At 49.6% G+C, this 13,600-nt stretch overlaps 1 protein-coding gene across 5 annotated transcripts in view; it reads right to left on the reverse strand.

Annotated features, from left to right (window-relative positions):
* Window positions 1–12,831, reverse strand: part of OTUD5 (OTU deubiquitinase 5) — a 28,120-nt gene extending 15,289 nt beyond the window's left edge. Inside the window, exons 1-3 of one of the 5 annotated variants that reach the window (XM_065914790.1) lie at window positions 11,712–12,830; window positions 11,470–11,543; window positions 2,244–2,334 (exon numbers count right to left, since the gene is read on the reverse strand). In XM_065914790.1, the coding sequence (XP_065770862.1) occupies window positions 2,244–2,334; window positions 11,470–11,543; window positions 11,712–12,063 (517 nt within the window). In that variant the 5' untranslated portion in view covers window positions 12,064–12,830. Of the gene's footprint in view, window positions 1–2,243; window positions 2,338–11,469 lie in introns of all 5 variants that reach the window. The other 4 variants (XM_065914789.1, XM_065914788.1, XM_065914786.1 and 1 more) reach the window with 4 other exon arrangements.
* Window positions 12,832–13,600: the final 769 nt, after the last annotated feature.

The raw sequence follows: 13,600 nt of genomic DNA on the forward strand, positions 1-13,600 counted from the left end.
ACGTGTGACAGGAAGTTAAAAATTGTCACCCTTCTCACCAGAGCCTAGAGCAACTACCACCTGTCCCTGTCCCAGCGAGGCTGGAAGCAGACGGGCAACAGAAAGCATGAGGATAAAGTCCCCTCTGGGGTTACATGTCCTGTGCACTCTGCCCCAGGGAAACCTCCACATGAGGCCTAGAGACCCAGGGGTCATGTACTTCTCAGGGAGAGGCCATGGGGCTTCTGAGGTTTTACAAAGAAAAGCCAAGGGCAGCCCAGTCAGAGGAAATGTGTAGCCATAGTGCTAACAGGGAAAGGCCTTCAACCTGTCATGGTCAGCTTTTCCTGTAAGCTTAGGCCCCTTACTAGAAGGTCTCAATGAGGGGGAAGGGTCAGAAGGTAAGGGTCAGAAGGTGTTTGGGAAGAACAGTCAGATGGACACACACTTAAATTTTGTTTCTTACATGGGTTACTGCCAAGCCTGGTCTTAACTAGGCCCAAGGCTCACGTCAAATAACACCCAAGACACAGATGCCCAGCTGCATTCTCTGACCCTCACTCCACCAGCAGCCTTGCTTACCCCACATTCAGACTAAGGTCTCGGCACAGGCCTAACACCTAATGGGTCCCCATCTATTCTTTCTTTGCATTCCTTTGGTCCAAGATGCCCCCCAAACCTATCTCTTTCTCTAGGAAACATCTCTGGAAGAACACGGACTTGAGCCACAGGGATGAGGGAGTTGGAATTTTCCAAGCCCATCAAAGTCCAATGCCTGAACCTCTTCTGCTTGGTAGAATAGGGAGACAACCACTCCCCCAACCTAACTTTCTATCACCCACTCAAACATTTGTGATTCTGAGGCACCACTAAAAACTGCAGAATCAACACCATTTCAAATATGGGAAAACGGAAGTTATGAGTCAGGGGGAGAACTAAAGGGCTTCTGACTCTCAGGTCAAGGCTCTTATCAGAGGGGATGTTTCCTTGGGAAATATCAGAGCTCAAAAGGGAGTGAATCACACTCCCAGCTTCCCTTGGACACTAGCATGCTGCTAAGTTGCTTCAGTCGTGTCCAACTCTGTGCAACCCCATAGATGGCAGCCCACCAGGCTCTGCCATCCCTAGGATTCTCCAGGCAAGAATACTGGAGTGGGTTGCCATTTCCTTCTCCAATGCATGCATGCTAAGTCGGTGCAGTCATGTCCAACTCTGTGTGACCCCACGGACAGCAGCCCACTAGACTCCTCTGTCCACAGGATTCTCCAGGCAAGAATACTGGAGTGGGTTGCCATTGCCTTAACTTCACAATTGCTTGTTGAGTCACAGATCAGAGCCAGAGAAGCTTCAAAGATCCAGCTCAGATTGGACAGTAGATGGTATTAAGGAATTATTAATTTTGTTATGCATATAATGACATTTTTGTTATGTTAAAAAAGAAAAGAGTCCTTATTTGTCAGATAAACATACAAAAATATTTACGAATGAGGTGATCCATGTTGGGATTCTGTTTTAAAAATCTTTGTTTCAGAAGAGTGAGAGAGTGAGTGGGGTAGTGATGAAATAAAGTTGGCAATATGTTAACAATTATTTTGAAGATGAGTGATGGATACATAAAGGGTTCACTATTCTACTTTTGTGTAAGTTTTTTTTTTAAAAGTTCTGTGATCCCAAGGTGACAGCTGTGTGCTGCAGTTAAGAGCACAGGCCTTTCACTAACCTAACCCAGACTCTGCCTCCTGACTGCACTATGTACTCTCTGACCCTAGGTAAGTCACTCTCTCTTTCTGAGCTGCTTTTCTCATCTGACAACTGGAAGCAATGGTCCTTCACTTATCTAGCTTGGAGGAGAATTAACAAGTTTTCCTGTAGCACCTGAGCAGTTTGTCCCTGCTGCTGCTGCTGCTAAGTCGCTTCAGTGGTGTCCGACTCTGTGTGACCCCCTAGACAGCAGCCCACCAAGCTCCTCTGTCCCTGGGATTCTCCAAGCAAGAATACTGGAGTGAGTTGCCATTTCCTTCTCCAATCTGTTCCTAAGTAATGTTATTTTCTCCGTCACTATTACTACTGTTATTATTACTTTCACACCACCACACTGCCTCGTGACCGAAAGCTAGAGGCCAGCTACTAACTTAGGCTGAGGCCAGGAGTCCCTAAAAGACCAGCTAACTCTGCCCCCAACCCTGTCACACAAGTCACTCCTGACAACTGCAACATAGTTCAGGGGCAGCCCTAGGCCCCTGAAGGCTAAGGCAAAGACTCACCTACAGCCCGGAAGAGACAGGCACCATCCTCCTTCATCTGCTTGATGATGAAGCCCTTCTTGTCTCGCAAGGCCTTTTCAAACCAGTGCTCCTGCTGGAGGGAAGAGGTAGGGATCATCAACAGGAAAGACCCATACCCTCACCCCCAAGGCCCTGTCCTTGAGCTCTTGAGGGACCCAGATGATTGGCTGAGAGAACAATGGACAAGGTCCAGTTCTCTGCCCTGTTAGACCACTCCATGCATGTGGAGCAGGAGACCCTTCTAGCGAATCAGTCTCTGTGTAAGCAGAAGGCTTGCTCCTAGAGGGGCCTCATCTGTATTCTAACCCCTGCTGACCATCCTGGGAATCCCATGTTGGGCCTATCCCCTAGGCAGCCAAAGGCCCAGAACCAGCAAGTGCCAAGGGGGAGAACCTGACTTGACCTAGAGGAGATTCACCTGGGGACCCTCTAGTCATTTAGGGTAGGGGAGATATTGAGGAGGGAGTAGACTGGCAAGAGCCTAGATTCAGAGCCCCACAATACAGCCAGAAAATTCCGAGATATACTGTATAAAGCAAAATATATGCAAAGTACAATCTCACTTGTGACATTTAACATATACATATATATATGCATAAGTATACAAACACACATGCACACAAAGTTGGGAACACTTTACACAACAAAATATTATCCCTAAGTGTTGGTATTACAAGTGATTCTACTTCACCATCTCATTTATAACAGGTATACAATATGTTATCCAAAATTCTAAAAGCTTTTAAAACCAATTCTTTATCTAGCTCATTTAGCATCACAATCTGACCTGAGCTGACAAGAACCCATCTATTCCACTTAAAAGCGAATATTCAAACATTTCCATGCAGAAACATCCAGGTGTCTGACTTGGAGGTGCTGCTATAGACCCCATGGAAAGTGTTACATAATACACAGTTTACATCCAAGTGACTTTCCTAAAATTCTGAAATATTTCTAAATTCAAAAGTACAGCTGGCCCTAAAGGTGTGGGTTAAGTGAACCCGTACAAATGTGTATTTGCAAACGTTTTAATGAATAGGTGGAACATATAGAATGTTTAGGGCAGTGAAACTATGCTACATACTGTAATGATGGTTACATGTCATTATACAATTATCCAAACCCATAGAAAATGTACAACACTAAGAGCAAACTCTAAGGCAAACTATGGACTTTGGGTGATTATGACATGTCCATGTAGGTCCAATGACTATAACAAATGTACCACTTAGTGGGGGACACTGATACTGGAGGAAGTTCTGCATGGGTGGAGTCAGGAGGTATATGGGAACTCCCTGTACCTTCTGCTCAGTTTTGCTATGAACCTATAATTGCTCAAAAAAAATAAAGTCTATTTAAAAAATGTCCACATGTCACTTAAAACATTTTCCATCTCAACACTAAACAAACCAGAAGCAGACCTTTCTTAGCCTCCTCACGCCATCTGCTGGTCACCAGAAGAAGTCAGCCTGAGCCTGCATCAGGCCCAGGGGCCAAATATCTCAAGGCTGCTCCTTGGGCACACCACCCAGCCCAGGGATTTGTAAGATCTGGGCTACTGCTGATCAGACAGAGGGGATCACCTCTCTGCAGGCCATTTTTAACTATCTCAGATGAGAGAAACTCCTGGCAAAGTAGGAAGCACAAGATCTAGAGGATAAAAGCTCTGGGTCCAAGCCCAGCTCTGAGTCACTCATTTGCTGCATGAGTTTAGGTAATCTACCTGAACTCTCCAAACTTCAGTTTCCTATCAAATGGAGGATATCTGAGCTGCCTGACAGAGCTGTCAAGAGGCTTAGAGAAGTTTCAGGAACTGAAAAGGTTTTCTAAACAACATACCATGCACTGGTGAGGGGGTCACCAGAAAGAGAAGAGACAAGACCAGCACACACACAGGGGACGTACAACTGAGAGGCCCTCAGAAAGTCCTAGGTGAGTGGCTAGACAGGAGATGAAGCACAGGGGACAAGAGAATACCCTATAGTGCCACCATCAGGGCCCACACCCAAGGAAGGTGTGGCTGGCTTTCCAGAGATGACAAAGGCACCTGGAAGCTCTTAATGGGCTTCCACGGGGCAGCACAAACTCTTGTTTATGTACAACATTCCAGCAGTCCAGGTGTCCCTCCTTCCTCAGAGGCTGTCATACTGGACTAGCCTGCTCCAGCCAGTTCCCCTATCCCTGCCCTGCAGGTCAGCCATCTTCCAGCATCATGGCACCTGCAGAGAAGCTGCAACTATGACTACAATCCCAGACTGGACAGGAGAAGTTCTAAAGAAGCAGTGCACACAGCAACCTCCTGACTTCAAGTATTGGGGGGGGGGAAGAGATCGACAGGGGAAAAGGGGGTCAAAGAGCACGAGAGGTGCTCCTACCTGTTCATCCAACAAAGGTTTACCGGGCAGTTACTAAGTCAGACCCTGGACTGGCAATGAGGACAGAAAAATGAATCAGATTTGGTCTCAACTGTGATAAATTCATAAACTGCTAGGAGGTGGGGAAAAAGGCAATATTCACACACAAGTGTGAGCAGGGCTTTAAAAGAGGTGAACACAGGGTTGCTGTGAAACAGAGCAAGGGACCTGGGTCAGTCATTAAGGCTGGCATCTGAGAGGAGTTGCCACCTGAGTAAAGAAGTAAAACACCAAGACCTCCAGAAATGCTTAGTAATCACTTCTGTCATTTCACGGATGCCAGAGACCCAACAATGAGTTCAACAGAGCTAAAGTCCTGGAGAGGACTAGGCAAGTAAGCAGGGCAGAGTCAGGAAAAAAAGATGAAATCTTATTAGCCAAATGCCTACCATGCCAGGTGCCAGATGCAAAAGGTAATCTATTTAACTGTCCTTACCACAGTTCAGGTGGCAGGAAGCATTATCTTCATTTTATAAAGGCAGAAAGGAACTGGGACTGGGGCATCAGCAAAGCCTAATGTAGAGGCAACAAGAGAAGCTTCATGAATCACAGCATGGAAACACACCTGGCAGCCCATTTGGGAAAATCCTGATTTGTCCTTAAAAGTGGAGAAGGCCTGTGTGTTCCCCTCACACAAGCAAGGCTTTGGTCCTGGGGCAGCCAGACTGGCATCTGGGTCTGGATATGGAAGCCAGACAACTAATCACCCACTGCCTTTGGCACCAGCAGCCTTTGGAGCAGGCTCTGGCTGAAACCCCTTCTCTCCCGCTGTGGGGAGAAAACAGGGAGGTCATGGTCCTGGGCTTCAAAGAGAGCCTAGAGTCCCAAGAGCTCAGAACAGTCTTATCCTTTCCCCAGCTAGACAGGAACCTCCAAAGAAGGTGCCAACTTGGATGCTGTTTAGGAAAATGGCCCAGGAAGGAAGGGTTGGCGGGAGTAAGAGGTGGGAGCAGGCCCAGCCATAAGCTACATCAATGCCCTGGCCTAAGAAAGTCAAGTCCAGACCCTGGGATTTCACTGGTGGTCCAGTGGTTAAAACTCCACAGGGAGCATGGGTTCAATCCCTTGTCAGGGAACTAAGATCCTGCATGAGGCATAGCATGGCCAAAATAATAATGAGTTGAAATAAGAAAGTCCAGACCCTGAATCTTGCAAGCCCACTGCTGAACCTGTGGGCAACTCCCTCCACATCTCTGAGCCTCCAAAATGGGGCTGGGTAAAGCTTTCTGACACAATGGCATCTGAGGTACAAAACTGCAACCTACTGCTTCAAAGGTTCAAGAGAAGTTGAAGCAGCCCGTGGGACAAAACTGACGTAGGTTCCAATCCAACTCCAACAATTATCAGTCAGTGATTAACTGCTCTGAGCCACAGTTTTCCAATCTGTAAAATAGGCTAACAAGCCTCCCAATAACAAGGATACTGGACAGACTCAAATATTACAAGACTGGTCAGTATGAGAGCACTTAATGAGTTCCCTTTCTTGCCCTGGAAGGGAAACAAGAACATCCCTGAATAATGATCACCCAAAAATATCAGGCCCTAATCCCTGGAACCTGTAAATTTTACAAGGAAAAAGGGTCTTTGCAAATGTGGTTAAGGATCTTGCGATGGGAGATTATCTTGGAGTAGGGTAGGACCTAAATGCAATGCAATTTCAAGTGTCCTTAAGACAGCAGAGGAGGATCTGACACAGCCAGGAGAGACCACCCGTACATAGAAGACGGGCAGAGGTCAGAGTGATGCGGTCAAAAATTAAGGAATGGTAGCAGCCACCAGAAGCTGGAAAAGGACTGGATTCTCCCCTAGAGACTCTGGAAGAAGTTTGGCCCTGCCAGTGCCTTGATTTTGACCCAGGGGAACTGATTTTGGATTTCTGGCCTCCAGAACAAAGAAAGAATATATTTCTGCTGTTTTAAACCGCCAAGTTTGTGGTAATTTGTCACAGCAGCCACAGGACACAAATACAACACCCTTGTAGTACTCCCCGGCGTGAACTGTGAGGCAACATGGCATGGCTCCCACCCCACAGGATCCACCTCAGCTGCATCCCACCCCCAGGGAAAGGGTTAGAATTAAAGCTGCAAGGGCCTGGAATCCCCCATCCCAGCCTGGGAAGCTGCTGACCCTGTCTATCGATGAATGAGTTGCCAATGAAACAAGGAGGTGGCAGGGGGAGATGGCAGCAGCAGTGGAAGCTCGTGGACAGACAGATGTGTGGGAAGAGCCCACAGCCAAGAGATTTTTAGTATTCTGGACTACACAGCTCTGTCCCAGCAAGTCTGGTGCCAAGACCACCCCTCTCTCCCCCAAAACACCCAGAACACTGGCTCTGCTCCACAGGCTAAACATAGGCAACCCATCTAGTGAGAACACAGACAACACACTGCTCTTTAAGGACTAACAGAGCTCTCCAGGGCAGAGGAATCAGAAAAGAGCAAGGCCCCAAACCTACTACTAGGCCACTGAGGTGGGGAGGGAATAATTTAAAAAAAAAGATGCAGGGGACTTTCCTGGTGGTCCAGTGGCTAAGGCTGCACTCCCAATATAGGGGGCCCACGTTCAATCCCTGGCAAGGGAACCAGATCCCACATGACACAACTAAGACTGGGTGCAGTCAAAAAATAAAAATAAATCTTTTTTAAAAAACGAAGATGCTATATATTTGGCAACAAAAAGAAATGAAGTCCTGATGCATGCTACAGCATGGATGAACCTTGAAAACATTATAGTAAGTGAAAGAAATGAAGTCACAAAGGATAAATGATTCCATTTATATGCAATGTACAGAAAAGACCAATCAATCAAGACAAAAGTAAATGAGTGGTTGCCAGGGGCTGAGAAGGGATGAAGGGATAGGGGACGATGATGATGATGCAGGGTTTCTTCCTGAGGTGAAGAAAATGTTCTAAAAGAGACTGATTGTGATGACAGATGCAAAACTCTGTGAATATACTAAACGTCACTGAATTGTACACCTTTTGATGTGTGAAAGATGTCTCAATAAAGCTGTTAAACACACACACACACACATAAAGGCCTACAGCACTGGCTGGGCAGAGGGAAGCTGGTAACTGCTTAAAATTTCATAGCATACCCTCAAAAGCCAAGGGGCCCCATTCAAGACTTTCACAATGGATGAGGGGAGTAAGGAGCAGAGAATTAAAGACATTACAGAGCAATGAGTACAACCTCTTTCTTCATCACTACCCATTTTATGGATGGAGAAATTGAGACCCAGAAAAAGTAACTGCAGAAGATACAGGACTCAAACTCAGACGCCCAGGCTGAGTCCAACCACTTGCTGCTATACCACTCTGCCTCCTGATCAGAGGAAACAGCAGGTTCATAGGTGCCAAATGAAATTATTGCAAGGGCTCCTAGGAAGAACCCAGATGATCCTGGGGAAACTACAGAAGAAGAATCAGCCAAGGTCCAAGGTGGACCAGGTCAGATATTGAGTCAATAACCCTGGCCATGGATATACTTTTGGCAGCTAAGCAGGAGTCCTGGGATTTGAAGTCAGACCTATCAGGTCCAAAGCCTAAACTTTTTCTACACACAAACCTACCTCTACACCATCCAAAAGGGCTCCTAACAACCCCCAAGCTAGCTGGCCACAAAAATCACTGTGAGGCCAACCCTGAGCCTCACACTAACCAGACTGTTTGTCCTGACCACCAAGCTTGGATGGTTGAGAGGGAATAGGGGAGTGGGGGAGGAACCCAGTTCTTCCTTGAAAGACACCTACCATACCCTGTCATCTCCAGGCCCAAAGGGCTTTGGTGTGAGCTCCCTGAAATCCCAAAGTTAAACAATGCCCCACCAACTTTTACCTCATCAATAAGAAAACTGTGGCCCAGGGCGCATAGGCAGAACAATTCTGGTTCATCCAGTAAAGCCCCAGCAGAGCCAGAATGGGAAACCTGGCAGCTTGGCTACAGTGCCAGGTCCACCTTCTTCCACCATCTCAGCACACAGGCCCCCTTTTCAAAATGCTCTGTGAGGTCCTCAAGCTCAGGACCCTCTCAAGTCATTCTTTTCATAGGGGAGACTCTGACAAGGCAGCCATACCCAGGAAAGGAAATCCCTGACACCACCACCTTCCTAGCACTGGGACCTCTGGGGTGTCAAAAGGACTCTTAAAGGCAGTAGATATAGTAACAGCACCAGGACAGACAGGAAGTCTGGGTGGTCACAAGGACCAGAGTCATCATGTGGACTCCTTCTCAACAACTCTCTCCTTTCCCAAGGGTCTAAATGGCCCTTTGGTCACAAATGGCCCCAATGATGGTTCAGGACCAAGCCTAGGGCAGCAGAAAGAATCTCTCCTATTTTCATCCCCTAGTTGAACTAGGTGAGGCAAGAAGCACCTTCTTTGTCCTTTTGTCCCAAGAAGTAAAGAGAACACGAAACCTTTCCTCTGTCACTGGGAAGGGAAGGTATCATGCAACCACACAACTTTACTTCCATGTTCTTATGGGGACAATACAGGGGAAGAACTCCTAGCCTAAGAGATGGCAAAGGGGATGTAAGGAGGTGTCTTTCTAGTCACCATGGTGGCACATGACTTTCTCTCTGTCCCTGAAACTCCTTATTTCTATGGGAAATAAGGAAAAGGAAAGGCACACTTTATCACGACCAGGGAGAGAAGAAATAACTCCTGGTCTGGACCCTGAAAGATGATTCATCCTGCCAGGAAAAGCAGTAATGGATGAAAAGGGAACAAGGATGAGGGCTCAAGACAAGGCCTTGGACCCTGTGAAGCATAGAAAGATTTACCTGAGCCAAGGGGGGAAAGAATGTGGGTGGAGAATCCCCTGCAGTGGGGATGTGGCAAACCCCTTCCCTCTCTCTGGAAGAAAAAAGCTTGTTGAAAGCTATTCAGAAAACTCAGAATATTTCTCTGATCCAGAAAATTAGAAGCACAGCTGAATCAGGGAGACTCAGCACATCCTCCTAGTTCTTGAGGATAGGAGTCCTTTCTTAGTCCTTATGTCCCCAGTACCTACCTGACAACCTTCTCATAGAAAGTAAGGGGAACTTCCTATCCTGAGCTAGCTCAGACAGGGAATTCTTATGACTGTGAAAAGTATCCAGGTCCTCTGTCCAATCAGGGGTGGCCTCAGGCTACACTGGGGTGACATCATATTCTTCTCCCAGATGAGAAAGGATTGTCTGGTTGGGGAAGTGGGGAGGGAGGGAGAGCCTCATACCCAAGAGGAGAGCTCAAGCCCCTCCCTAATGGAAAGGATCTCTTGTCCCAGAGGGGAAGCTCAGGCCCCTGGGAGGAGACTCAGACTCCTTCCCTCAGAATCCCATCTTACCCAAGTCCCCAAGGGGAATGAGCAGCCAGAAGGATTCAGTTCAAAGTGGAAGGTGGGCTTAGGCTCAAGTCCTCAAGGCAGGAAATTTTATGACCCCAAAAGGCCTCTTAAGACTAGGGTACACATATGCTGTTTTAAGTGAGGTGACAGTTCTTTCAGGATAGGTTCAGATATCAGGTCCTAAGGTGGGAGAGGTGTCTCATGAACCCGAGGCAAAGTCAAACTCCTGAGGGGAGATGCAGAACCCTATTCCAGAGAGACTCTATCCATGCCCCAAGGGATAGGTCTCAGGGCTCAATTCTGGCCCGGGGAGACCTCCTGTTCCTAAGGAGTGCCTTAAGTTCCTTGAGGGGGAAGCGTGGACCTCATCTCTAGAGACAAACTGGTCAGTGAGGTATGTATGCATCTCTTATCCTTGAAAGAAAGCTCAAGAATCCTTGGCACAGTGGGTCTCAGATGCCTAAAGAGAATACTCAGACCAGTCCCTGAATAGCAAAGTCCCCTAGAGACCTCTGGGGGGATATCAATTTCCTGAAGAGGGCTTCAGACCTAAAAGCCCCAGGCTATAGGCAGGGGGAATCCTAGGCTCCCAAATACAAAACAGTGAGTCTCATTTTCTTGAAGAAAAGTTCAGGCCTGGGGGAGGGGTGTCCAGCCCTTAAAAAAAGCTTAAGCTCCTAGAGAAAGATTCAGACTCTTGTCTCCAAGGAGATCTCAGATCCCTTAGAGAAAGCATAAGACCCCTGTCACTTAGAAAGGGATGAATCTCATGTACCCTAGTGGAGTTTCTCCAGGGCGTTGGTTTTGATCCTAGTCCCCAAGTGGAAAGAGATCATAGGAGAATATGTATGTGTGTGTGTCAGGTCCCTGACTTCCAGAAAAGGGAGTCTCCGACTCCACTGCTGCATGGCCCTGTGCTGTATTCCCCTGAGGAGGAAAAAGGGTTGCCCTATATAGCTTCTCAGATCCCTGAAAAGGATTTAGGTATCTTGGGGACACTCGTTATCTCTGAGGTCGCCACCTTACTTGTATTCCCAGGAGGAGGAATCTTAAGAATCTCATTCCAGGGGAAAAGAAATCTCAAGTCACCAAACACAAACCAAGGTCCTTTGGAAAGTCACGAGACTCCCCTCCTCTGCTTGTCTCTCCTGGGGAGTGCCTACCTACTGGCCCTACACGATGAGGCCCCAGGGCCCACAATCAACTACGGGTCCTAGAAGAGACCACAGACCCCATCTTTAAATCCTCATCTTATCTGCGGCCTCTAACCCCAAATTCCGAGAGGGGGGGGCGGGGGGTGGGGACAGTGTCTCGCAACCCCATCACCACGGAAAAGAGTGCCAGACTCAAGAGAGAAAACATAGGCCCCTTGAAGCAGGCTCAAACTGCCTTCCTTGGGTCCCTAGCCAGTCTAGGGATCCCATCCACCATATTCACTCACCTCCCCCACCCCAATGCCCATACCTGCTCGACGGTGGCGGGGTCCATGGCCTCTATGCGCGCTGCAGCCGCTTCATATTCATCCTCACTGTTGTAACCTGCGCCGACCTCCTCACGCTCAGGACTGCCCCCGCCAACCGCACCAACCCCGGGGGCCTGACGCCGCCGCTTGCTGTGACCCGGCCCTGAGCAGCAGCCGCCCACACCCACGGCACCGCCCACGCCCACCACCACACCCGCCGCGCCCACGCCCGTCGCTGCTGTACCCAACGCATCACCAGAACCGCCGCCGGGACCTCCAGGGCCCCCGCAAGGAGGTGGAGAGGCCTGCTGTGGCCGAGGGCCCGCCACGGCGCCAGGCGGCACGGCCAGCGCCCAGCGGTGAAGCGCACCCGGTGGCCCTGGGAGAGGGCCTTGAGGCGGTGGCGAAGCCCGAGGACGGGCCCCCACGACGCCCGAGTCACGGTCGCGGTCGCCGCCGCCCACACCCGTGCCGCCGCCGCCCACGCCTACACCCCCGCCGCGGCGAGGCGCCGGGGGCAGCGGTCCGGGCGGCGGCGGCTCGTTGGCGGGGTCGCCGTCGGGAGGCGGCGGCTTCTTTTTGGGGAGAATAGTCATGGCGGCACTGCCGAGTAGCCCCCAGCAAACCCGGCGCGGGGGACGCTGGGACAGGACCCGGATTGGGAGGGGGGGGCTATAGTTGTGCGCGAAGGACGACGGGATCGCCGGGACCCGGATAAAGTGCGCGCGGCACCGGTTCTCGAACCGTCGGCGGAACGCGGGTCACGCGGCAGGAGAACCCGGATGTGAAGTCCAAGATTAAGGCACCGCGGCGAGCTTGTCGTAGCCTCTCCAAGTCCAACAACTTTATTGCTACGCTCGTTCCGGCCTACGGCTTCAAAGAAAACAGAACCAAAACAAGCACCTCTTCGCCCCGCCCCCTCGCAGGTTCTTGAACTACCGGGTGGGGCCTGGAACGTTGCGCAGGCGCGCTGGGGCACAGCCCCGCCTCTAGCTCGGAAGTACGTGGGCAAAATCTTCGTTGCCGCCACAACAATTGCGAGCACCAACCAATCGAAGCGGCTGCGTGGGTGTTCGATGATGCCCACAGGCCAATCAGAAGAGGACGTCGCCCTCCCCTGCCCTCCGTCTCAGATTTCAGTCAAAGTCGGCACCCTTGTTCCTTGCCTTTCCCTTCGCTGGTTCCGTCCGGGTCTTCTTTCCCCGAGGCTCTGACTCGCAGTCGGGGGCACTGCGACAGAACAGCGTGGACTGCCCCACGCACAGCAAGTTTAAAATCGCCTCTCTCCCAGGCTTTTAAGTTGGCCGAAGTCAGCCGGACTGACTGCAAAAATATCAACACTCCCAGAGCTTAGCTAGCTCCTGAAGCGTCAATTCCGGTTCCACCCGGAATTCACATCCGGTGGAGAGGCGGGCGCCACTTCACCCTGGCAACAGGCCGACTGCCGCGGTGATTGGTTAAGAGATGCCACCACTCAAGTCGGAAGGGCCAACCTTGGGACAGACATGCATCGTGGGGACAAGTGGGTGTTTGGGAAGCAAACACGCCCGCTCTGGCATCCGCGTACTCTCGCCCTCGCGTTGACCTCCCCGCCTCCGTGGCTAGCGCGCAGGCGCGGTACATTTTTTTTCTTTTTTTTTTCCTCCTCTGAAACTGTTTACCTGAATCGAGCAATGTTTATAAATCAGCTCGGTCACCAACCAGCGTCTAGCAGTAAAGTTGGTAAAATTCCTGCTACTGAACAGATGGAGAACTACAAGCTAATCCTAGCTGTGCCTCTCCTATCTGAGTGATCTCTGACAAATCATTTAATACCCACCCCATCCTCAGTTTCTACTTTGTAAATGACAATGATAATCCCAATTCAAGGATCAGAGGTTAATCCTTGCAAAGGGTCTAGTGCTATGCCTGGTACATCACTAAATTAGTCTGTACTGTGGTGCAATGGAAAGGACCCCAAGCTTTTGAGTCAGGAGGACCTCAGTTCCAGGCACACGTGGACCATTACCACTGTATGACCTTGAGAAAGTCAGTGTCTCAAATTTGAGGTTACCCATGTGTAAAACGGGAATGATAATGCCTGCCCAGACTACCTCGATTTGAGTTGAGTTGAGCTCATGAACGAAGGAAGTG

The sequence above is a fragment of the Muntiacus reevesi genome, chromosome X, assembly GCF_963930625.1.
Source record: "Muntiacus reevesi chromosome X, mMunRee1.1, whole genome shotgun sequence".
Lineage (NCBI taxonomy): Eukaryota > Metazoa > Chordata > Mammalia > Artiodactyla > Cervidae > Muntiacus > Muntiacus reevesi.